At 39.5% G+C, this 24146-nt stretch overlaps 1 protein-coding gene across 6 annotated transcripts; it reads left to right on the top strand.

Annotated features, from left to right (window-relative positions):
* The first annotated feature begins 7399 nt into the window (after nucleotides 1-7399).
* GYG1 (glycogenin 1) lies at nucleotides 7400-22161 on the top strand. Of its 6 annotated transcripts, XR_014933493.1 has the most exons (9): nucleotides 7400-7498; nucleotides 10546-10681; nucleotides 11965-12139; nucleotides 12490-12652; nucleotides 14911-15050; nucleotides 16219-16329; nucleotides 16635-16761; nucleotides 20199-20418; nucleotides 21339-22161. XR_014933493.1 is itself a non-coding variant. In XM_015872191.3 (7 exons), the coding sequence occupies exons 1-7, from the start codon at nucleotides 7492-7494 to the stop codon at nucleotides 21507-21509; spliced, it is 999 nt and encodes a 332-aa protein (XP_015727677.2). In that variant the 5' UTR covers nucleotides 7400-7491; the 3' UTR covers nucleotides 21510-22161. The 6 variants fall into 6 exon arrangements, 4 of the variants coding, with proteins under 4 accessions (XP_015727677.2, XP_085369626.1, XP_085369625.1 ...); XR_014933494.1 differs by lacking the exon at nucleotides 16219-16329; XM_015872191.3 differs by lacking the exons at nucleotides 14911-15050; nucleotides 16219-16329.
* Nucleotides 22162-24146: the final 1985 nt, after the last annotated feature.

The following is a 24146-nucleotide window of genomic DNA, read 5'->3' as shown; positions in this document are numbered from 1 at the left end:
GCCGCACTACGCATGCGCCAGTTCTATGACTCCAGTACGTACGTTGGAGCGCCGCTTTTCTCTCGCATTTCTCGGGGGCACTACTACGCATGCGCCCTTCCCGCACTGCGCTGTGTGTTCCGCCGTTCCGGGTTGGCGCACAATATGGCGGTACTCGCACACACGTCGTGCCGTTCCGGATTTCCCACGCAATCTTGCCCTTGCGTTCTGCCCTTCAGTAATTGGCTCGTGCGTGTTTCCTTGTCGTAACTGTGCATTGATTTGTGGAAGTTCGTGCTCGCGTTGTCTCGTTCCGGAAATGACGCGTAAATTCGCGCCTGCGTAGTGTCTTTCAGGACCTGGCGCATGCGCTTGGTGTCGTGATATTGGCGCATGCGTTTTGCCGTTCTGGTTTTCGGTCATGCGCAGTGTTTTAATGTTCTTGGAGCACGCGCATTGGTGTTCGGATTCTGGCGCATGCGTACTGTCGTTCTGGATCTTACGCATGCGCTGTGTTATGTGGCTACTGACAGCTGCAGTTCTGCAGTGTGGCCGCGCGGTGGCAGCATTGATCTATAAAGCACTTCGTGTGTCATTTTCGATCCGTTCTGTGCTGCTGGCGGAGGCAAAGTACGTATTCAGATATCGGGGTGTCATGGTTTTGTAATGTTGTTGTCAATGTCTCACATCATAACATCATGTGCAGATTGGATCATTATAAAAAGTACATATCCCAGAGGATGTTTCCCTGACCGTGACATTTCCTGATCAGGAATCGAACTCTTTTCCCGAGGGTGAGAGCGCCAAATCCCAACCACTAGAGCCCCTGGGATAGGCAGACAGCCAGCTGGCGGAATTGAAAGGTAAATACATAAATAAAGTCAATCCATTCACCAGAATTCAGATGTTTTGCTTTATCATCGCGTTTAGGGTGTAGCCCAACAAGAGCTCCCAGCAGTCACAGCACCATAGATCACTGCTTCTTCATCTTTGATAAACTGCTAATTAAATGGATGATGTAAATCACCTGCTCCTGGTGCCATCTGATAGAAAATCAGCCTGGCACAGCCACACAGGTTACTGGAACAAAGAAGGCCACAAGATAGAGGAATTCAATAAAATAATTCACTATCTATTTTAGCTCATAGAGGAATTATGACATTTCCCATACTCCAAAACTACTCTAAAGAGTAGTGGCATATTAAAACACTTATGACATATCCTAATTTGTCCAACCATTGTTCCTGGTACTTCATCCAAGCGCAAGGTGACCTGCTAGGTTGGTGACCCGGGTGCTGCTAATAATGGCAGTGGCTGGAGGGGACTATTCAAGCTTACAGCATGGCCCAAAAAGCCAACAGCTAAAAGAGGTGGTGGGCTGATAGGATACCAGGAATAGTAGGTTTTCATCCATAGAATCTAATTACTGACTTTTAGTATAAAAGACATCACACACACTGTCTCAGAATATTTAGCCCTCTTCTCAGTGTACTAGTTTAGCACCAAGTTGTTACTTAAAAGCCCAAATAAAGTTCCCCAAGGTAAAACAAACAAACAAACAAAAACAACATCATAAAAAAACCATGCATGTGCTGTGAGATCTACAACTCACGTAGCAAGTTTGTTGTAAATAGTGTCTGGGTGTCACCTGCCCTCTGTGGGAAGCTAAGAAGAACTTCTGCAGAGAGACTGACTGTACAGACCCAACACAAAAATCATGCATGGTCTTCAATTTGAATGGAGCTTTGACGATGTTCTCTAAGCCTGGCTGATGAAATCCCTTAATGCCATACACCCAAACTGAGATGCATGAATTAGAGCGGAAGAAAAGCATCAGATCCTAAATCTCTAAAACCAAATGTCTCTCTTCCTGCAAGGAGCAGTAACTGATGGAGCTCTGGACTAGTTAAATATGTTCGGATTTGGATCTACTCCTCCTGCAGACACTGACATGAATTCCCTTCTCTCAAAGATACACTTTATTCAGCACCTGTGAATGTGGGGTGATTTAAAAGCACTTATTTCCTCAAGTCTTACTGGTTTTGATACAGGATGGATTCTTCTCTAAAAAACAAAAACAACAACAAAACAAAACAAACAAACAAACAAAGGTAAAATTCAATCTTGTAAAAGTGCAACCTCAGAAGTGACTATGTACCTGCACGTCAGTTTTCAAACATGGCTTAGATGAGAGAATGAACGCTTAGGAAAATTTAACCTGAATGTTCAGAATTAATTCTTGGGCTTAAAGTTTTACTTACAGCCAGGTAAGAAGATTCATGCTATTAGGCATTGTTCTTGCTATCAGCCGTTATTAACAGGAAAGATATCTAATCACAGAGAGGTTTTTTTCTAATCATGTTACTAAATGCAACTATGATGTAAGGTAATTAAACATATGATGTGTATGCATGACCATCAAGAACTGTTCCAGCTAATTCCATTCCTTTGTTGGCAAGCAGATAGAGCTGTAGCTCTGATCAGGGAGGATGGAGCAACAATGGTCTGACTGAGCCAAAATGGGATGCATAGTATCCTGCAGCATTATTATTGGCTTATAAATGGGAATAAACTGTAATTATTTTTGAGTGACTGAAAATGCTGGCACTGCTTTTTTCAGTCTGTTTTGGTTTTGTGTCCCCTGTTAAAGACTGTCAAGTTCAACACTCCCCACTCCTCAAAAGAAAAATACATATTTATTAACAAATACTGCATTTCAGAACATAATTTCAAAACCAAAAACCATTGGAATATCTTTATATTAACTTTACATAATTGGCCAACGGCACCCAGTTTCCCTAATTCTGAAGATAAGAAAATGCCAGACCTTTCAATCATTTAGTTAATAAATAAATACCCATTTTTTTTTTCCCTTTAGAGGGAAATACTGAGAGTGTATTATTCACACAAGTTCTTCTTCATTCATTTTGTTGTGCCTTAAAAACTAATAATTAGATCTGCAGACAGTGCTACTATGCTGCACTAAGTGATCTGGTGTAACTGGCAAAAGCAGACAAGCTTTTGGTCACTCAGAGGCCTCTGCCAGGTCCAAAACAGAAGCAGCAGGCCTAAATAAAATCAGCAGAGTTATACAGAACTGGAAATCAGTTGCTCAGAGTTTAGCAGGGGAATATCAGTTAGATCACCTCTGAGAGACAAAATGCTGACTTATTTTGAAATAAAAGAGAAGTCCGTAAGGGAATGAATAAGGATACAGTGTTAGGGAAGATAAACAGGCGCTTCATTGACTATTGAATAGAGAAGTTAAGGAGGAAGAATATTATGATATGCCATAAAACTGGTTAGGATACTGAGTCTGCAGTTTTATTTCAGGCTAAAGCAGGGCTTGTCTGCAAAAGCTCATCTACTGTAAGCTTACCTAATAAAAGATTACCTACAAATTCCTGTTTCCTCATGTCTCAAGACCATCATGGCAATGACAATCTACTACAAACACAGAAGATGCCATGCACCTCAATCACAAATGCAAAGATACATGTCCTATTACCCTTAGTCATGTTTCACTTTCACGGATGTCATACTGAAGTAACTGGAAATTCGCTGTTCAATCCCTGTAACACTGCAAGCAGTACTACCCCTTTTTTGTACCAGCCACAATTACATCCATTGGTGTCTCTTTGGACACTGAGGTCTTTCAGATCTGTGACGAGCAGACATGAGACAAGCATTATACAGGTTTTCCTATCAAAGTTGTTCAGTGTGAACTGCTTTTGGGAAAAAATAAAAAATAAAAATAAAATAATTTTTAAAATAGCCTACAACAGTCAATATATTCTAGTCCTGTCTGCCTCCATGTTAGCTTTATAGTTTAATGATCACAGTTCCCATTGTGCCTCTGCAGTTCCTAAGAGTTCTCCTGCAGTTAATCTAACATCCATCAATCCTTCATCCTGTTACAGATACTCCTAATTGCTACTTTTTCTGCTCTCTCAGCTCTTCTTTTTTTTTTTTTTTTCTTTTCACTCCTTATATGGAACAATGCACGGCTTTGATCTGTCTTAAGTTTCCAAATTTGGATAAGAAGCAATGTAGAACTGAACAGAAATTGAGTGTATAAATAGAAATCATTTGGAAACACAGAACCTGTTCCTTCAGTTCTATTAGTCCAGTAGAAAAAACAATGTCCTCTTTAATACATGCCTAGAGGGTCTCATTAAAGATTTCCATATAATATTAGATGCCTGCTACTGGCTCTGAATATACCTAAAATGCCAGAAGGGAAAAGCACAGTAATTTAAATGAAATTATGGACATTAGATGTGCCAGTGCTTAGGAAAGAAGACTCTGGAAACAAAGTATTTTCTACCATGCTTTTTGCATACTATAATTGATTCATACATAGACATCCTCTGCTCTACTGTTTCCTAAATGAAACATTTCCTCAATACTTATTCACGTAAGTGATACTGTACTTCATCCAAATGGCCTTCCTGAATGTAAGCCATCTCAAAGTTAAGAGCATAATACCTACAGGCTAAAACCTGTGATCTCTTAGATGGACCATTATGCCCATTAAACATACAAACAAAACAAATTCCAATTTACGTACAATCAAGGTAGTTTTGTTGGTTTTTTTTTTGGCTAGAATCATTTCTGTTCTATCCCTTTTGTAAAAGCTTTCGAATACAAATTTAGATGAAAAATAATGGGTGTGAATTCTTACCTATGAAATTTTTATGCCTCTTGTAGCAGAGAGCACAACAATAAAACCTAGAAACATCAGAGCAGTGATCTCTATTGATCTAAAATGCTCTGAACATCCCTTTTAAATTACAATAATTGCAAGGACAACAAACAACAACAACAACAACAAAGCCTTAAATGTTTCCTGAAACTTGAGAAGTGTCACTATAAGTAGGGCTTCTCCAAAATGTACCGGGGAACACAGGATGGAATGGATATAGCCTATATCTGGCATTGACAAAATGTTAAAATTATCCAGTTCGTAAGATACTATAAAGTTAGAAGCACCACAGGGCTTTCAATAATTTTACATATTTATAGTGAATAAAAATACAGCCACAAAAATAATATTGAAAAACTCTTAAGTTTCAAAGCCTACTGAGACTCGATAGTCTCAAATCCCAAATGTGGCCACTACAATTGCCTCAGTATCAACTCCTGTAACAAAGTGATCTTCATAAGCAGCAGACTGTATCCAAACATAAAGTCACTAGCAAGTATAGGGCAGGCCTTCTTACTGCGCCAATTGTGTTTTTTAGAACGAATAACCAAGTGTCCATGCCATCCTCTCCCCCTAAATACTTCTGTCAATAATTAAATTTGCTGAAATTGACTAATGAGAGGAAAGAGGGGCCTGTGTAACAATATTTCTTTGCCCAGCCTGGGGAATATAACTGCTCCACCAGGACTGGGGACATTCTGGAAACTGTGGGGAAACACTGATAAGAGACAACGAGAAAATAACTGGACTATACAGTGCAAAGAGCATGCAGTCCTGCTCCACTGTTCGGACAGTACAAGTAATGCTATTCTTTGAATAAACTATGCAGCTAGAAAATCAGTATTGAGCCTTGACTGATACATGGAGCTCAATTCACAAAGATGATGTTGTCACGCTAATTATGCCCAGCTTCCTAACAAAAACCCAACAGTTTCAAGAGACCTGTTTCATAAGACATACATTGCGAAGTAGCTCCACTTGAAGGCTGTTGTAACTGCAATGAAGAATAAACATAAGAATCAAGCTTTTAACACAATGACATTTACTCAGAACGATACATCTGAGATGGCAAACATACCCAACATATCTCATATGGATGCTGTGAATGTCACACAGAAAAGAAGTTGTTTTCTGCAGTCTTTCAATGGAAAACATGATTATCTGTCCCTTACGTGGAATCTACAGCACTGCAGAACATCAGTCTGTGTGGCAAGGCTGACTGTTATCTATCACTCCTTTAATCGTTCACCAGATATCTTTCTTTTTCTTTGTCCAACTTATGTATTTTTCCACAGTGACAAAACCTCAGTCTATATGTACATGTAGCATTGATTTATTGATTTATTGATGCATATGTAGCATTGATTTTAGAAGGATATGGGGTTCAACAATAGAGACCAATGCTTTGCACCGCAGTGAAGCACATTCTGCTCTTAGATGATAAAAAAAATAATTGTCAGTAGGATAGGTGGGAAAGAAGCCCAGAGATCTGTATTGCTGATGTTTTGTACAGTCCTGTCATGTACAAATGACCAGGGTTGCTTGAACTGATGGTGTCATGCTTAAACAATTCTTTTCAGGCCAATTAAAATGAACTTGCAAGCAATATCACCATTGCTTTATGCTAGCTGCCCTGCAAATTCTTTTGCCTTTTAAAATAAATGAACAAAAGTCACAAGTAAAATACCCTCACCTCCACTGCCAACCCTTAAATGAGGCCCAGGAGGACCTGGCTCTGCCCCTTTCAGTCACTCAGGTGCATGCTGCCCTGGGTTGGCCCTGCCTTCCACCAGGTGCTCAGTAGTTCAGGTTGTGACTTAGCATTTCTGCTACAGTGGTCAAGGAGCGTTTCCCTAATTTTAGCATTTATTAAAGTAAGCAATTTGCTTTTGGGGAAAGGTCTGCAAAAACTGCCTCACCTCAGACATAATCACCCAGATTTGCAGGAGGTGGGGCTCTACATCAGCTTGCACTTGAGGATTTGTTTAGGTTTTAAATCCACCCATGACAAACCGTTGGAATCCTGTTCCTAACAGATTTCCCTCCAGGTATTAATTGACAGAGCTGAGACACATCCCTGCCACGAGGCAGCAGTTATAGCAGAGGGCCTGGGGACTCTGTTGATGTGCAGTTTGCACCGTAACCTCACGCAAAGGGAGATGTGGATATCGTGGTCTGCATTACTTGAAGTGCTGCCAGCAGCTGAGGGCGATGACACTGACAAGGCTGTGCATGTGAGTTCTGATCTCCTCAGGAGACACAGGGCTATTACACAGAATGCAGGCAGCCCTTTCTTCCCGCAGGTGAAAATTTAGCAGACATAGGAGGCTGTAGTTTCTATTACCTACCAAAGAGGCACAGCTTACATTTCTGCAAGGAATGAACTCTAGGTATGAAATAAATCCTTGGCACATCCTTGCCAATGACACACGTCGCCCCGAGGCAGGAGCCGCCAACAGCACCGATAACACTGGGGCAGCCCGCAGCGCGGACGTGCCGCTGTTCGCAGCCCGCAGAGCGGAGCGCTGTCAGGGCAGCTGGGCTCAGAGCACCGATGGAGCGCGCGGGGATCGCTCCGCTCGCCGTCCTGATGGCGGACAGCGCCGACAGCAGCGCACGAGCGACGTGCCGGCCCCGCACACGGTCATGGCGAACACCCCGCCCTGCGCCGCCGGCATCGCCCGGGGCTCCGCCCACCGGCAGCAGACGACTGGCGCGCGGCCCCGCCCCTATATTAGGGGTGGCCGTGGCGCAGGTCTCGGAGTGGATTGTTGCCGTAGTTTGGGCTGCTCCGTGGAGCCGGTACCATGGCAGGTCAGTCACCGCGGCCCCGCGTTACCCGCGCTGCGACTTGCGAGCTCCGTTGGCGGCGCGGGGCTGCGGGCTGTGAGCTCTCCTCAGCTGTGGGCTCTCCTCAGCTGTGGGCTCTCCTCAGCTGTGGGCTCTCCTCAGCTGTGGGCTCTCCTCAGCTGTGGGCTCTCCTCAGCTGTGGGCTCTCCTCAGCTGTGGGCTCTCCTCAGCTGTGGGCTCTCCTCAGCTGTGGGCTCTCCTCAGCCGCGTCCCGACGGCGTCGCAGGGCTGGGGCGGGCCGCGCCGGCTCCTATTTTTAGCTGGCCGTCCCTGCCGGCTGCGGGCTGCTGACCTCGGCCTGTTCCGTGCTGGGATGCAGAGGCGCGGGAGGCCGATGCGGCAGCTCGTGCGGTCTGGGGCTGCCCGCGAAGTGGGAATGGGGTCTCGTGGGCCGGGAGGACGCTCCCGCTGCAGCCCCGCTCCGTGCCGCCCCCTCGGCACCGGGGCCTCGCCGCCGGCGGGAGGGATGCGGCCTGAGACCCCCGGGGTGCAGGGAGCTCCCGTCCGGGCTGCGGCAGCTCGCGGAGAACACGCGGCCCCTTCCTGAAACGCTGCAGGGAGCGCGGAACTTCGGAGCGTCCCGACACCGCGCCGAGGGCGTCGCTGCCGTCGGCGTTTCTTTCTGTCGGATCTTTGTGTCGGATTTCTCGCTGACCTTTCCCGGTGAAGCTGTCAGCAGCGCCTATTGCCCTCTCACGCCTGGAAGGCTGCAGGGGATTGTTCCTCACTCCCCCGTGCGCATCTCGTTCAGACGCTCTTGCCTCTGAGAATCTCTGTACTCAGGACTGAGGGGTTACTAACAGAGAGCAGGAGAACAGCCTGACAGCGGTGAGAACGCTGGGTGTGGCGGAGTGCACATCCAAAACAAGTCAAAAGCTTGCAGGTTAAGTACGGAACACGCGGGGTAGGCACCAGTCTACTGCTGCTCGCTGCCCCGTGAAGGGCTGAGCGTGACTCGGGCTTCCAGAACGCTGCTTCTCTTGTATGTGTGGGGACGGGAGCAGTGCCAAGACTATTCTGTACAAGCTTGTCCCTGCTACGTAACCCACACTGTGTTGCAGCTATGCTAAGAGCTAACTATATTTTAGGGGTAATGATGACTTTATTGTGAGCATAACCTACACACACGAGAAACTTTTGTCTTAAGTAAAATGGGCTAGTCTCTTTAACTTTAATTTTTATAACATTAACTGGTCTTGCTTAGATTATGCTATGCTTTTGTTTGTAATGCATGAACACTCTTATACTATGGCTATAGAGAAGGTATGAAATAGTTTCCAATGTTTTTAATAAAGTATGTTTTTACTGATTTTCAGTGCTCTAAAAGTTGTAAATATCCTTCTATCAAGCAGTTGTAGTTCATCCTACTTCAGCTGAGACATAATGGGGAATTTTTAACCCTTACTCCCATTAGATTCACTTCATTTTCACTAAAACCTTTGTGTATGTCGTGCAAGCTGCCTAACCAGTAGATTTTTTTTTTTTTTTTTTTTTTTGGAGGGGTATGAAAGCTAGAAGTTAAATGAGAAAGTCTAGTTTGTCTGTAGCAAGGATGTCTTACTCTGCTAGGAGGGGAAAAGAATTCAGCTGAATGTTGCTGGCATATAGTTATACTTTGTGCTGGATGCATAGTGAGTTGTCTATCAGTATGTAATGGCAGGTGCGTATTTACTGAGTAGCTGAGAAGTAATGTGTGAATTCAGTAATAAACATGCATCCCTACTAAAAGTGTTTATACCAGTTAAGATGTTACGCACTTGCTGTTTGTAAAGCTTCAAAGCTCTGAAAAGGCTGGAGATTGTTCTATGGATTTGCTGAGTTATACAAACTAATACAAATTAAGTGAAATGGAGACAAAGTGTATTGATTTCTGGTATATATACAAGCTTTCTTAAATTCTGTAATTGACCATCATAATCTGTTCCTTGGGACTAGCTGTTTTTTGCTGCTAAAAGCAATGCTAGCAACAATATGCACTAGATTTTAGGCTTCAGAGTACCCAGAGCCTTCACTCTCTATCCTCATCTAATCAACCTTTGTAGAGAAAGTTATTTTCCAAATGAACTTTTAATGTGAAAACCTATTTTTGAAAGAAACTGTTTTGTTCATAATGTCAAAAATGATTTTTTTTAAGAGAAAAATATGCTTCTTTATGAACAGTTGTAGCTCATAAAAGGCTGCTATGTAATAACAGCTGATGATGTACTAAATGGGTTTAGAGGCCACATTTGACTGTGTCAGTCCCATCCTGGCGAAAGTTTGCATTATATGTCCTCTGTGAACATACAGCGTGATGCATGTTTTTAAAATACTGATGAAATAATCGTTTATATATTTTATAGTAACAATTCAGCTTTACTTCTCTTCTGAGAGCTAATTGAAGAGCAGAAACTATTGCTAATCATATTACTAGATGTCTCCCATTTAAGTCTCACTTTCTTGTTACGCAGATGCAACCATTTCTTGCTGAACAACTCATCTTCAATAAGACTATTGTCCAAGATCTAATTCAAAGTTTACTTTCATTTGAAAATGGAAAAAAATAAAAATAAAAAAAAATCTATGCTACCTTCAGGTGTGAGCCCAGTGTAGCTTTATGAAAATGTACTGTTAGTAACTGTAGAAAAAAAAAAAGCAAGCATATTGACTCCAATACTGTTAGCTTAAAAATAGCATATAAATTGCCAAATCTCTCCAGACCTTTCAGATCCTTGCTAACATTGGGATGTCCTACTTAACCTGTAGGAAAATTAAAACTGACTTTAGTTTGCAGTAGTCTTTAATTTTTTACTCTGTTTTTGCTATGTGTCAAATTACTCACGGCAAGTAGAGCTATATAATAGTAACATTCTTCGTACTGCTTTCTATGTAGGCCCAATACACACATTTAAAGGGTGCGTCTTAAAGATCTTTCAACATGGTTATCTAAGTAACAATACTAGATTTCTAGTAAATTTAACTTAGAATAAATTAGTAGATTGTACAACTTTGACCAAGTTAATTTCTTCTAGACCAGTCTTTTGTGACTCTAGCCACAAATGATTCCTATGTGAAAGGAGCACTTGTACTTGGTTCATCCTTGCAACAGTCTGGAACAACGAGGAAGCTGACTGCACTCATAACTCCTCAGGTTTCAGATACAATGAGGTAAGGTCACTTAAATATGTCCAACTGCTACAGCTCCTGCTGATGTGAAAGCTGAAGAAAGTTAAATTTCTTGATAGTAACAATCCAAAACTCTGAAAACTAAGCTTAGGAAAATTAATATAAACTATCTGGAATTCTGTGAGGGATTCAGACATGAAAGTTTTGTGGCTTTTCTTGTATGACTAGTTAAAAAATGCTCAGTAGTTAGAGCACTACCATTTTACTTGATATCCTAACTAGATCTTTGCTCTTTTGTCGTCCTTCTTAGAACTGTCTGACAACACGTTGCCCAAGCCTTCAGTAGCAGTATATGCGTACATGTGGTAGTGGGGAATTTGTATCTACTTATCTCATAGAAACATTCTAGATTGTGTCATTGCTACATTACTGAAATCTAGCTGATGCTTCAGATAGAATTCTATCATGAAAGAATGAGTAGAGTGAGAGTAGCATCAAGTATGATAAGTCAGCAGAACAAGAGGTATTTGAGTCTCACCATGGTAAAATAAATTAATACAGCTATTTTTTTACAATCTCACTAGTAACTAGTCTCAGCGTGGAACTGACATGTACTTTTTCCATGCATAAGGGCTGGATGGCAGGTTGGGTGAGCAGTAACTTGCTGTATGATCAATGTTTGCTGCATGAGGAACTTCTGAAAAGAGAATAATAACTCTGATAAATAATAACTGATAAAGAGAATAATAACTCGGTAACAAATGGAGTTTGTTCTCCTACACAAACTGTGTAACATTCAAGGTGCTATACAGAATAGATAGTTGCTTTACAGATGCTTCAAATTTTTAAGCTATATAAACTTCTATTGAATTAGGCAGTGGTGGCAAAGCAACAGTTGGATATCTGTTAAGGGGGGAAAAAAAAAAATCAATATGCTTCCTGAAAACAATCAACCTCAAGGCAAGCATGATACTAGGTAAAAATGCTACTGTATGCAGACCCACAATTAGGTGAGCACTTAAAGGTTTTTGGATAAAGAAAGTTCTAGCAACTGGGTCTAATCACATGGCTTTAGATGTCACAGATTCAGAGTAGTGTTACTGCACAACTTTCTTTTCAACTGATTAGACTTCAGCTAGTTCTTTGTTACAAACTAGAAATCTTGAGATTGCTTTGCAAGGTTATGAATTCCCACATGTGTAGTCAACTTACTGATGGCATAAGAAATACTTCCAGGTTCCTTGTTGCTTTACTTCTGTTCGTGGAATCTGTTAAGCAGTCTAATACTGGAACAATATAAATCTTGGCAACTTATCTTTCCACAGGAACACACTAGAGAAAGTATTTGATGAAGTCATTTTGGTAGACATCCTGGACAGTGGGGACTCAGCACATTTAGCATTACTGAAAAGACCTGAGCTGGGTATCACGTTAACAAAGATTCACTGCTGGGAATTGACACAGTTTTCAAAATGTGTTTTCATGGATGCAGACACAATGGTAAGTGGTCATGTCACCAGAAGACCTGATATGAGGGTTGCTGGTTGGATTATTACTTTTTTGGTGATGTTTATCCCTTTTGAGGGGAAGGAGGGGTAACAGAGTTATTTTTGCTGTTTAGACAAATAACTATCTAAAAATGTGTATGCACTTGTTACTAAATAATTCCCTTTAACATGTAGCCTGTGGGCACTATTTCCATAACATATCATCTTCCATAAGACAAGAGCATCAATATGAGAATTTTCTTTCATGTCTTAAGATGGATGTCAAAAATCCTTTTAAAAAAAGATACCCCCAATTCCTACCCTAGAAACCAGAAAGCAATTTTTTGCCCCCCCTACAACTAGGTTTTGTCAAATATCGATGAGCTTTTTGAGAGAGAAGAGTTGTCTGCAGCACCAGATCCAGGCTGGCCTGATTGTTTTAATTCTGGAGTTTTTGTTTACCGACCTTCCATTGAAACATACAATCAGCTGTTACAGTTTGCCACAGAGAAAGGCAGCTTTGATGGTATGTATTAATTTGTATTCCAATATAAGTTAGACCAAAAATAGTAATGGTGGTTGGGATGGCACAGGAACGAGATATGTATCACACGGACTGTGTACAATGGAATTCTGAACTCCAATGTAACTACACAAAATCACATTATTACATTGAAAGCTAATATAAAAGAACTACTTCAGATTTTCTGGAATGACAAATGAGTCAACTTCTATAAGCACTGGCAATGCAAAATCACAGAACATTAAGCCTTGATGTGTAACAAGTACAGTAAATGCACGAACAAATTGAACTGCAGCACTATACTTTAAATTCAGCTCTTCTGGGATCTCTGGTACACAAGGCTGTGTGAACTCAAATTGATGTGGTATGAAAAAATGTAGTACTGAACAAGTTGAGCATAGCTTCAGTGAAACTTAAAATACTTGAAGGTGTAACAGTTTCTTGATATGCATGTGATAGCTTCTTATCCTTTATAGATATATGAAGTGTGCGTAAGTAGGATAGCTGCTATCCACTGTAGGTGTAGATCACAAATGATTAGTTGCTGTATCAAATTTAAGCTTGAAAAGCCAACTTCTGATGTCCTGTTAGTCTTGGCAATCTACTATCATTGCAGGAAAGGCACATATTCCTTGAAGTTTGTAGTTAAAGGCTTCTAAATAACTGGGCTCATTTCAGTCACTAAATTTAATTATCTACCTACTGTGGCATGAAATAAAGTTTTACAAAAAGTGCTGCAGAAAACTGTATTACAACCATTACATTGTACTTGTAAGGAATAAAAATCCTAGATGTCACTTCTACTTTACAGAATGATCTGTGTAAATTTGTGGGTTCCTATGTGTAGCCTGCTAGAGAGTATAAGTCTCAGTTGGATGCTTAGTGTGAATAACGTAGTGAAAATCAGTGCTGTAACAAAGGGATCCATCTATACCTAGCGACTAACAAGGCAGTAGTTGATAGCTCTGGAAGTACTCTCTCATATTGGAGGTAAATTGGGGACTCAGCCTTTTACCTGAGTAGATAGTGCTAAGACAAGGGGGTATGGTTTTAAGTTCAACGAGGGAAGTTTTAGATTGGATGTCAAAGGGAAGTTCTTAACAGAGAGTGGTGAAGTGCTGGATCAGACTGCTCAGAGAGGCTGTGGATGCTCTGACCCTGGAGGTATTCAAGACCAGGTTGGGTGGGACTCTAGGCAACATGGTCTAGTACCAGGTCTGGAGGTTGGTGGCCCTGTTTTGTGGCTAGAAAGTTGGAACTTGATCACCCTGGGGTCCCTTCCAATCCAAGGCATTCTATGATTCTATGTGCCAATACTGTTAGATGGTACTGAATTGTTGCATTTTAAAAAAGAGAAAGCTGATTGTTGAAGAGTTTCAGGTACATCTGAGACTTGTCTTATGTGAGCCTTGTGCTTGACTTCTAGTAACTACCATCTTCTAGGTGTAAGGTCCTTGTCATTTAAGACAGTAGAACTGCTTCCACGATGTTTTTCTGACTTCAGACTGGAAGCCATATAATGATGAAACATCCTTGATGTTGTTTATGTGCAACAATTGTTATAGCTATTAGTGGAAAAATGGTGGGTTAATCATTTCACATATTTTAGAACTGTAATTTGCTTATGAACTTATTTAGGTTTCATTCATTGTAGTAGCAACCTCATTAGTGAGATTGTGAAGGCTATTACTACTTGCATAAGATTCTGCTGAGCTTATGAACTTGGGGAGAAAGAGGATTCAAACTTCAGCTGATTTAGGCAGTACTAAAAGTTTCCTAGAAACTTCTTATAAGTGAAAATCTGAGAAGTCACTGCCCTTAACAGGGCACAGGAATGCAAACTTCATAATCTACAAGTGATTGAAATCAAGCTCTAAACACCCTATATGCAGGAGTATGAACTAGGAAATACAAGACCTTCTAACATATTTTGTGATTATAAACTACAGTAGACAGATGTCTCTTATGTATCATACTTTTGTCTAAGAATAGTAGAATGATAGCTACGTAAATAGAATGACAACTGTTTTTTCTAGAAAAGTGAAATTCAAATGAATTGACTAGTGGAGGAAAAAAGTCTGGTTTTAAAAGAGTGCTGATAGTATTGATACCTTAACAACTGATGTTACTTGCATAATAGTCTGACTTCCTTACTCTGGGATCTAAAACAGTTGTTTTTACATTAAAAGACATGCAGCAGAACTACCTGTAGATATGTGGAGAATATAACTGCTACCTGATTCTCTCACCTTATGTTTAAGGGCCGATTTGTAGAAGACTACTTCTGAAGTCTGAACTAGGACAGCTAAACTTTGATTTCAGTGGCTGCTTTGGCAAAAATGCATGCAATCTGAAAAAAGCTGAGTATGTGGAGCAAGTCTGAGTGATAAAGTCACGTAGAGTAAGTTAAATACACTGTTGCTACGCCTTTAGTTACAAGCTACCTCTTCTGAGAGGGCCTTCAAGACTTAGTTTTTGTTTAGAACTTAGTGTCATAATGCATATGCTACATGAGAAGTTAAAATGTTATCTAAGTAAAGATCAGAGAACTTGTTCAGTTCCTTTGACTTTGCTCTTTTGCAATACGGAGCTTGTTCAAAAGTGCTTTGCATCTTTAGGGGTTGAGAGGGAAGTCAGAGGCTTGAAATTACTGAACTGAGTCTATAAGCAGTATCTTTATCTGCAATCTTTGCATATGCTAACTGCTGTAACAGGATACTTAAACTTATATTTCTCAGTGTATCTACTGTAAGTCTAAGTGCACGATCAATATGGATATTTTAATCACTAAAAACAGATGTTTTTTCCTCAAACCACGCTGAGGTTGTAAACTTTAGTACTAGACTGTACTTAATTGTAGGCATTAAAAATAAATAAATAAAAAACCCAAACACATTTTCCAGAATCAGCATAAACAATGCTATGTTTCTCTGCTGTTTAGCAATGCTACTTGTGAATGCACTTATGGGTGAAGAGAAAACAGCAAATGAGATTAAAGAATCCCCCACAACTTTCATTTGTGAGAGAAAGTATAGCTGAAATTATTGAACATAATGTAGTCTAAGTATATTCACTGCAATAAATATGTAGTTTTTACTTCTCGGTAGCTCCTTGTCAACTGGTCTACTTTGGGACAGGGGCTGTTTTTTTTTTTTTTGTTTGTTTTTGTTTTAAACTACTCTACTACTGGCATTCCAAACAACTTCAAAGTCATCAACTTCATTATATATTCTGCTTGCAAACTGACAGGTGACCTATCCCAATGCTGTACCTCTGGTCACGATGTACGTGGCTGTCCTCACTTAAGAGTTGATTCGTGGCATTATAGGACAGAACTAGGAACTTCTACTGCATATTAATGGATTTGATCAAGTTTTATTAGTGCTGTCACTGAGACAGAATGTGCTTTCCTTGCCAGATTACAATGTAGGTAGGTGCATCTGAGGTTGCAAATCTAAAAGACCACTGATACCTGAGTCCAGCCCCAAGGCCTTGGTCATATATCTGTAAGCATAAGTAGTAAAAGTAATGGTGGTCACTTGATCGTCTGAGCTTCAGCTTTCCTCAAGGTCTACAGGACCCAATTGTCAGATCCTTTTTCTTCTGCTGCCTTACACTGCTTGAAGCTGCACTGTAAAAGAAACTGAATGGCAAAGTTTTTGAGCAACTTGGTCTTTTAGGTAAGAAAAGTAACCTCACACACTACCTTTCTCATTGTTTGCATGTTTCTTTTTTTTTTTGTTGTTTTTGGTTTTTTGGTTTTTTTTGTGGGGTTTTTTTTGTTGTTGTTTTTACAAATTTTCAGAGACTGCAATGCTTACAGGGTTATTTGCAAACAGAAACTGTAGAGCTCTCTACCAGACTTGTATGGTACCTGACAAACTACATTATCAACTCCTTAATTAGGAAGGATTGGTGGAGTAGATAGAGAAGATTATAAAGCATTTCTATAATGCTTGTCACCTACTAATGCATTCTCTTTCAGGTGCAGACCAGGGGTTATTAAACACCTTCTTCAGCAGCTGGGCAACAACAGACATGAACAAACATCTGCCATTTATTTATAATTTGAGCAGCACTTCTGTATACTCTTACCTTCCAGCATTTAAAGTGTAAGTTCAAAACTCTAAAAATATTTTTTGAGCATATATAAACTAATGTCTTGTAACATACTGAACAGTGTGAACTTAAAAGGTTTTTCTAAATGGAGACTATTGTTGCAATTAATACTATGTAAATTTCTACCCTTTAAAAAACAAACAAAAAACCTGCTGAATTTTTAGTAATTAAATGAATTATGATGAAAGATGAACACTGTAAACTGTACTAGTAACTTAAATCACTGACATCTAGTGGCAACGTTAACATTAATTCAGAGTAAGCATGTTTAACAGCTCACTTGCAGAAGGAAGAATCACAATGCCAGTACTGGATGTTGCTTGTTAGAGCTCTAGCCGCAGGCAGCAGCTCTTGAGTCATCTTAAGCTGAACTTCAACACGTCATTGTTGATATTGCTCCTGACTAGATAATTTGCCTTACTCACTCAAATTACTTAGATTAACTGTAACCACCAGTTGTAAAATTCTCTATCAAGCATTCAAATTAACATAGTGAAAAAAGACTTATGGAATTCTCTCTCAACAGTCTTTCTAGATCTGAGTTCCCTTTTGCTACTGCTTGGGAAACAAAGACAATAGCCAGGCATTCTTCCAGCATAAGGAAAAAGCTGACTCTTCCTTAACAGTATTAAATTAGACTTGTGAGTAAACCCTCTGGTGGTGGCAAGGTCACTCTGTTAAAACAGACAGAAGGAGAAGCAAGCTGTAATGTTACACCCAAATCCATATTCATTAAGAGCTGTGAATGCTGGGGGGGGAGGGAAAGTACCAATTGCATGAAAACAATTTGATCTTTGAATGACATCGAGCTATTAGTGTCTAAAGCAGCAGCTAGCATAAGCAGGACTGTGTTGGCTCAAGATCAAACTATGTCTTGTGATCAGAACACCATCTGAAATACTGTCATGCTAAAAGTGGAGTACTTATTTAAAGAAATATATGCAAGCCTGGGAATGACTAAGTAGTCTGATAGCATTTGATAAGCTAACATCTATTGTGAATTATGTGTTCTTTCCATGGCTGCTTGCTTCATAGCCACAACCTTAAATTTACAAATGATCTTGTCACCAGAACAGACTTACTGAACTGGCGACTCCTGACAAAGATTCTAGACAACTGATTCAATCGGTTGCCTAGCTGAGCTCAGGAGACCTTCAGAAACTATTATGCTGGAAGCACAGCCCTTTTAAGTGGAACGTTCTTTTCAGCATGTGGAACAACTTTTCTTGTTTAGATCAGCAGTTACTCAATAAATGGCAGCTGGCATAGACTCAAATTTAAATGTACTGGCATCAATAGCAAAGTACTTTGTAGTACTGTATAGCAAGACTATAAATTTCACAGCAGGTATCACTAATCCTTTCTCCAGTGGAAAATGCCAAGTTAGAACAAAAGTTGTCTAACTTCAAAACATTGTCTTTCATGAGAGAGAAAGAAAGAAAGATTAGTTGCTCCATCAAGTATAGACACAAAGCTTTCTAATAGTTCAGCTTAAATATGAGAAGAAAGTATTGCATCTTATCTAGAAAGCAGATATCCTAGAAGTCTGTCATCAGTCATTTGTTGTACAGGTCTTCAGTGGATGGAATACTAAGAATACACTTCATTTGTAGAAACAGTGTAACACGAAACTTCTTAGGCATTCTCTAGCTTAAGTAGCCTTGATTTTAAACAATGATAAGTTTCTTCAGAGTGACAGTTCCCTAGGATGAAGAAAACTAGATAGTGGTGTCACAAATAATAACTGAGGTAGTCATGCTAAGCTGAATCTTGATATATGGGTTTTAAAGTTAGGGCCTGGGAAATGACTTCCTCAAGGCATGTTGCTTGCTTGCAATTATTGCAGTTTTATATGGTGTTTCACAAGTGCGTGGGTTTTCATTCAGTATCAGCTGTGTATGTTTTCAAGTACTTGAAACATACCTGTGAAGCCTCTGTGTGTAGAAGAACTCAAACATCCAAATCCTAGTCAAAATGACCAGGGTATGCTTAATTAAACAGTTATCAGACAAAGCAGTTTAGTATTATCCTTTGTAGAGGAAATCTTAACTTGACACAAACAGATGGATGAGGCAGCCACTGTTACAAGAGAATTCTCAAAACTTACTCAAGGCAAACTGTATTTCTAGAATTATATGAGGGTTCCCCTGAAAGTAAAGCCTCCGATGTTATTTTGGCCCATAACATCAGAGGTGGATGTTAGTGGTATGTCAGTAGAGGCTGAGCCAGCATTCCATTAGATGTTGTTCCCCCGTGACTTATGGTTGCAGAGGGGCAGTCTGACAATGTTGTCTGACATGGAAGTGTGGATCAAGCGAAGGTGTGAAATCGAAGTTTTCCATATGGGGAAAAAATGGCACCCATTGACATTCATTAGTGCTCGTTGAATATTTATGGAAACCAAACAGTGGATATTGGCACACTGAGGCAGTGGGTGGTGCTTTTCAGCAGTGGAAACAGCATTGTGAAAGACGACTAGCTGAGTTCTGGACAGCCATGCAGATTTTTGCAAGCGTGGCATGCAGGTTCTTTATTCGTTCCTGGTGAAAATGCATAGCTGGAAGTGGTGACAGTGTTGAAAAAGTGTTTTGTAGTTGATAACCAGTTCTATCCAATAGTGTTATTGTGTTCTTCATAGCTGATGTAGTTTCTGTGGAAATAAATAGGAGGCATTATTTTTGGAACAGCTTATGTGGAGTAATGGAATAAATGCTTTATCTTTTAAGTTCTTTACTGCGGGAGATGGATCTCATCTATATTCATAATGCAAAAAGAACATAATGGTAACAGTTGGAACAAAGCTCGATGCCTATTTTGAAATGGGAGTTAAAGTAGCTCAAGAAACTTAGTTTAATAATGAAAAATAGGATTTAATAAGTAATGGCTGGCTTTCTAGCAAGACTCTGCAGTAAGATCAGAAGTTCTGTAATGCCTTGATTATAACAGGTTTTGTTTTTCAGAGGCAGTCTTCTTGTATTAGGACCTTCTGGATTTCCCCTCTGTGGAAAGATTTAGGGCTTCTCTAATACACTGACTACATAATTCTTGTAATACTTAGCTGGATCATAAAACTAGTTCTGATTTCAGTGGCTGCTTGAGACTGCTGTCTCCTGAGCTATGATCATCACTAAAGAGTTGGCTGTAAGTACTTAAATAGTTCATTAGGTTTAAGCTGTGTTCTGACTAGTATAATGTAGAATTGTTTGCATTTTAAGTAGTGATGCTTTCAGCCCCAATAGGCATTGACAATCCTACCTTTAGTGTTTAGTCTCCTAAATATATTCATATTTCTATTTTCTGGATACTTACAAAAACACAGGTTAATTTTTTATTTTTTTTTATTTTTTTATTTTTTTTTTTGTCTGATAGTCAAAGCCCTTGTTTTCTAGACACTTGCAAATTATGGGTTCTGACTTTCTCTTCCAAACAGGTTTGGTTCAAATACTAAAGTGGTACATTTTCTGGGAAGCACAAAGCCATGGAACTACACGTATGACTCCAGAACAAAAAATGTAAAAGGAAATATCAGTGACCCTAAAATTGTTCACCCAGAATTCCTCAACATGTGGTGGGATACCTATACAGTTAAAATTTTACCCCTACTAGAACAGCAAGAAGTTGAAGAAGAAAAAAACACAGCTGTAAACATGGTATGTATCTTAATATTCTTGTGGAAATTACCTAAGTTGAAACTACCTAAATTACCAAGCAGAACAGATTCTGTGCCATCTCACTTGTTTTCCCTCCTGTGCAACTCAAAGCATGGGTGTGGTTTAGTTAGTGAGATACAGAGATTCTTGGTTCTTTCTTCTTTCGTTTTTGGTATAAAGAATAATACAGATTAGAATTATATTATAGTGGTCTTGAGCATAGCTGAGTGCTTGCTTAGAATTATTTAAGTGCAGAATGATGCACCAGAAATGACACTGTAGTAACTTCAGTGAACTCCCCCTTAATGTGCTGCAGCTATTAAAGTTCTCAAACACAAGAACCCCAGTTGAGCATGCAATATACACTTGCAATCTCACATGGTACAACCTACCTAGGTAGACCTGCAATAATTAGAGAATAGATTACTTTAGTAGACTCACAGTGATAATAAATCTTGATACTTGAGAAGCCAAAATAATGCTTCTAATTCTAGTTCTTAAACAGAGTTCAGTAGTACATGTCCACAAACTTTAGTCTTAGATTAGTACAGTGGCTGTTTTAAGTTCTTAACCCTTCTAAGCCTAAAGGTATTGATCTCTTGAGATGTGTTCCATCTTTTTAAACTTTTTCTAATGAACTGTTTGCAGCTATCAGGCTTGATCTATTCTCTGGCTTTCTCTTGTGGCTTTTGTAGAGAGGTATGAAGAACTCAACCCCTGACTCTCCCTCCTCCCACTCCTTTCCTTGAATGATTTGTTACTTTGCTTTATTTTGCTAGGAAAGCTGCACAGTCCCTGCTTATTGGTGATGCTTGGTGCTATGCATGAGAATATCTACTTGGTTGCTCTCTTATGTGGCCTGTTGCTTGCTTAAAGTATGCAAAATCTGTCTGCATTTTTTACTTTGCCTTCTATTGCAGGCAGAAGTTACGGAGGCAGTGTCCCATATGTCAGTATCAGCACCATCACCAGTATTGCCAAGCATATCTTCAGAAGAACGCAAGGCTCGGTGGGAACAAGGCCAAGCTGACTATCTGGGAGTGGATTCCTTTGATAACATCAAGAAGAAACTGGACTCCTACCTTCAATAGAAGTGCCATTTTCAAACACTGGCGCTACAAGGACTTGTTCCAGAACTAACAGCTAGAAAGGTTGTAGATGATGGACAATTATGCTTGCTAGTAGCTTGATGGGGAGAAAAAAAATCTTGGCTGAAGGCCACTGCAGTGCTACGGAAAAAGACAGAATAAGAGCTAGGAAGCAGAATTCCTTGGGCCAATTGTAACTGCCCAGTAACTGCTTTTCCCTACTAGATCTTAAAAGGAGGGGGGGGGGGAAAGCATTTTAAACTACATTTTTTTCTTCTGTTGTAATCAGCTGGCTCAGTGTATTAATTGAAACTGGGTTTGCACCTTAACTCATTAAGGTGATTAGTATTAACTCCTTCGCTTGCTATTTTAGATCTAAAATCTGGTTTATGAGATTGCTTATGCACTAAATGATTGTCATTCTGCTTTACCATTAGTGCATTAATGATGCTATGATATATAGGAAGAGATAACAGTAATAGCACTGCTTTGATCTTCTAGTCACAATTGCACTGAAGTTTTGACCAGGTTTTTACACGTAGTGCCTACAGCATGGCAGAATGCATTTGTTCAGTTCCGTATTCTTAAGGCTTAGTAAACTGAGTTTTTCTGTTACCTAAAATATTCATGCAAAAATAAAAACTTGTCATGCTTTTCTGGTTTTTGTAAACTCTTCAGAAATTTAAAAAAAAAAAAAAGAAAAAAAAAAAGCTTTGGAGCAATCTAAAATAACCGAACTAGCTATCATTAAGAAATGTCCAGCTTCTAGTTCTTTAATTATTTATGGATTATGTAATCACTTCCCAGGTTGCTACTGGAAGAAGTACCTGCAGAATGGAGCAAGAAAAAGATAATCTGTATTTTGGTTACTAAAGAACAGTCTGTAACATGACATTGTTTTTAAAACACAATGGTGATACTATCTTGGCAAGTAAAGGTGAAGTAGCTGTGCCTACACAGATTAGGAAAACTATCTCTTTCCTGTGTGCGTTGCCACCATCATGCCACACATTACATTTTGAGACAGAAAAGTAGTAAAAGTACAAGACAAGACTCTCACAGTAACAGGAAGACTGAAAAATGACTGGCTGTTTGCCATTAGTTCAGATCCATCCTTTAGCTAGAAGTATAAACAGAACCAAATTAATTAGCGTTCTGTTTGGTACCTATAATCTGTATTAGTCCAGAAGCATATATATGATCTCATTATATCTTTATAAAGGAGAATTTTGGCAGGAAGCTAGTAAGGGTGTTCAGTTTTAATCCTGGAGATAAACAATTAATAAGCTGCTACTGTTTGCTGGTAAGTCAGAAGATATGATCTGTATATGAGTTAATTGAGGCCCTGGTCATTTAGCAAAAATGGTGAAAGGGAGGTCCAGGTCAAAGTAACTTACAGCTATTTAAAATCTATTAAAGTCATAATTTTACAACTAACCACTTTTTTTTTTTTTTTTTTTTTTTAATTTGAAGTTGTTTGAAAGCCGGAAGGGTTGGTAATTACAGTTGCAAAATATACTTTACCCAACATATACAAATACTAGAGTTTTGCCTGCTCACAAATGAATAACTTTAAAAGTACTCTTGAGGTCATCTGAACAGCCTTAGTTTTGCACCCCTTTTCTGTACACCTTCTAGAGAATCAGGAGGTTCTTTGACTTTTAATTGCAAACAATTGAAGTAGAAAAAGCATGAGACTACACCAACCTGAAAATTTGGTTTAGCATTTAAGTTTTATTACATTCAAGAAGATAAGAAAAGATACTGAATAAGATAAACAGCCAACATGTTTCAGGTTAACAAGTACAGTTCCTGGGGAGAAAAAAAAAAAAAAAAAAAATTGTACCAGCCCTTGGCTCATGTTTTAATGTTCAATAAATGAACACAATGCCATTTTTCTGCCATTATTTTCTCAATAATTAAAACAGGCAGCATTAGCAGAAGTGTACAGGCCTTTTTAAATCACCCTATCAATATCATTTGATACAAAGACTTCTTTGTGAACTCTGTACTCAGTGTAGTAACTGATTCAGTGCTATATACTCAAAAGCATCATTCAGAAACATTTAATGGAGGGTACAAATGGAGACCCCATTGAAATGGGTCCCTTGCCATGGGATTATAACTCGGAAGAAGGAAACAAAGTCAAATCTCTCATTCATAGTTGGGAATTGTTTCTCCTGCTTTTATCTAAACCTGAAAGTTTTACTTACATAAACTATGCAAAAACCTGACAATTCATTTTGTTCTACCTCTGTTTTCCTGCTTTTTGTTGTCAGACTTCCAGGGGTGCCTGTCCAGCTACTGGGGCACGTTATCCTGCTGCTCGTGTCTTCTTAATTATTTGTCTAACAGGCTCACACCATCACAGCACATTTTCCCCAAGGCTAAGAAACTAGCTCCACAAAAGTGCCTTAGCTTGTTAAGCTGCGTATTTTGTATTCCTTCAATTAACTCACTATTTCTAAAAATATGCAAGGAATCATTATGAATTTCTAAGAAGGTAATGGAATCTAGTGTATTTCTTAAGTTGCCAAAATGCCTCTCCATTTGCTGGCAGGTAACAGAAGTATGGCTCCTAAGAGGTTTAAAATTAATAGCTGTGGATTCTACATTGTTTCCTAATTGAATTAAAAAAAA

This window comes from Coturnix japonica, chromosome 12 (genome assembly GCF_054131305.1).
Source record: "Coturnix japonica strain WE chromosome 12, WE-NBRP24, whole genome shotgun sequence".
Classification (NCBI taxonomy): Eukaryota; Metazoa; Chordata; class Aves; order Galliformes; family Phasianidae; genus Coturnix; species Coturnix japonica.
This window is presented reverse-complemented; position numbering and strand designations above follow the sequence as displayed.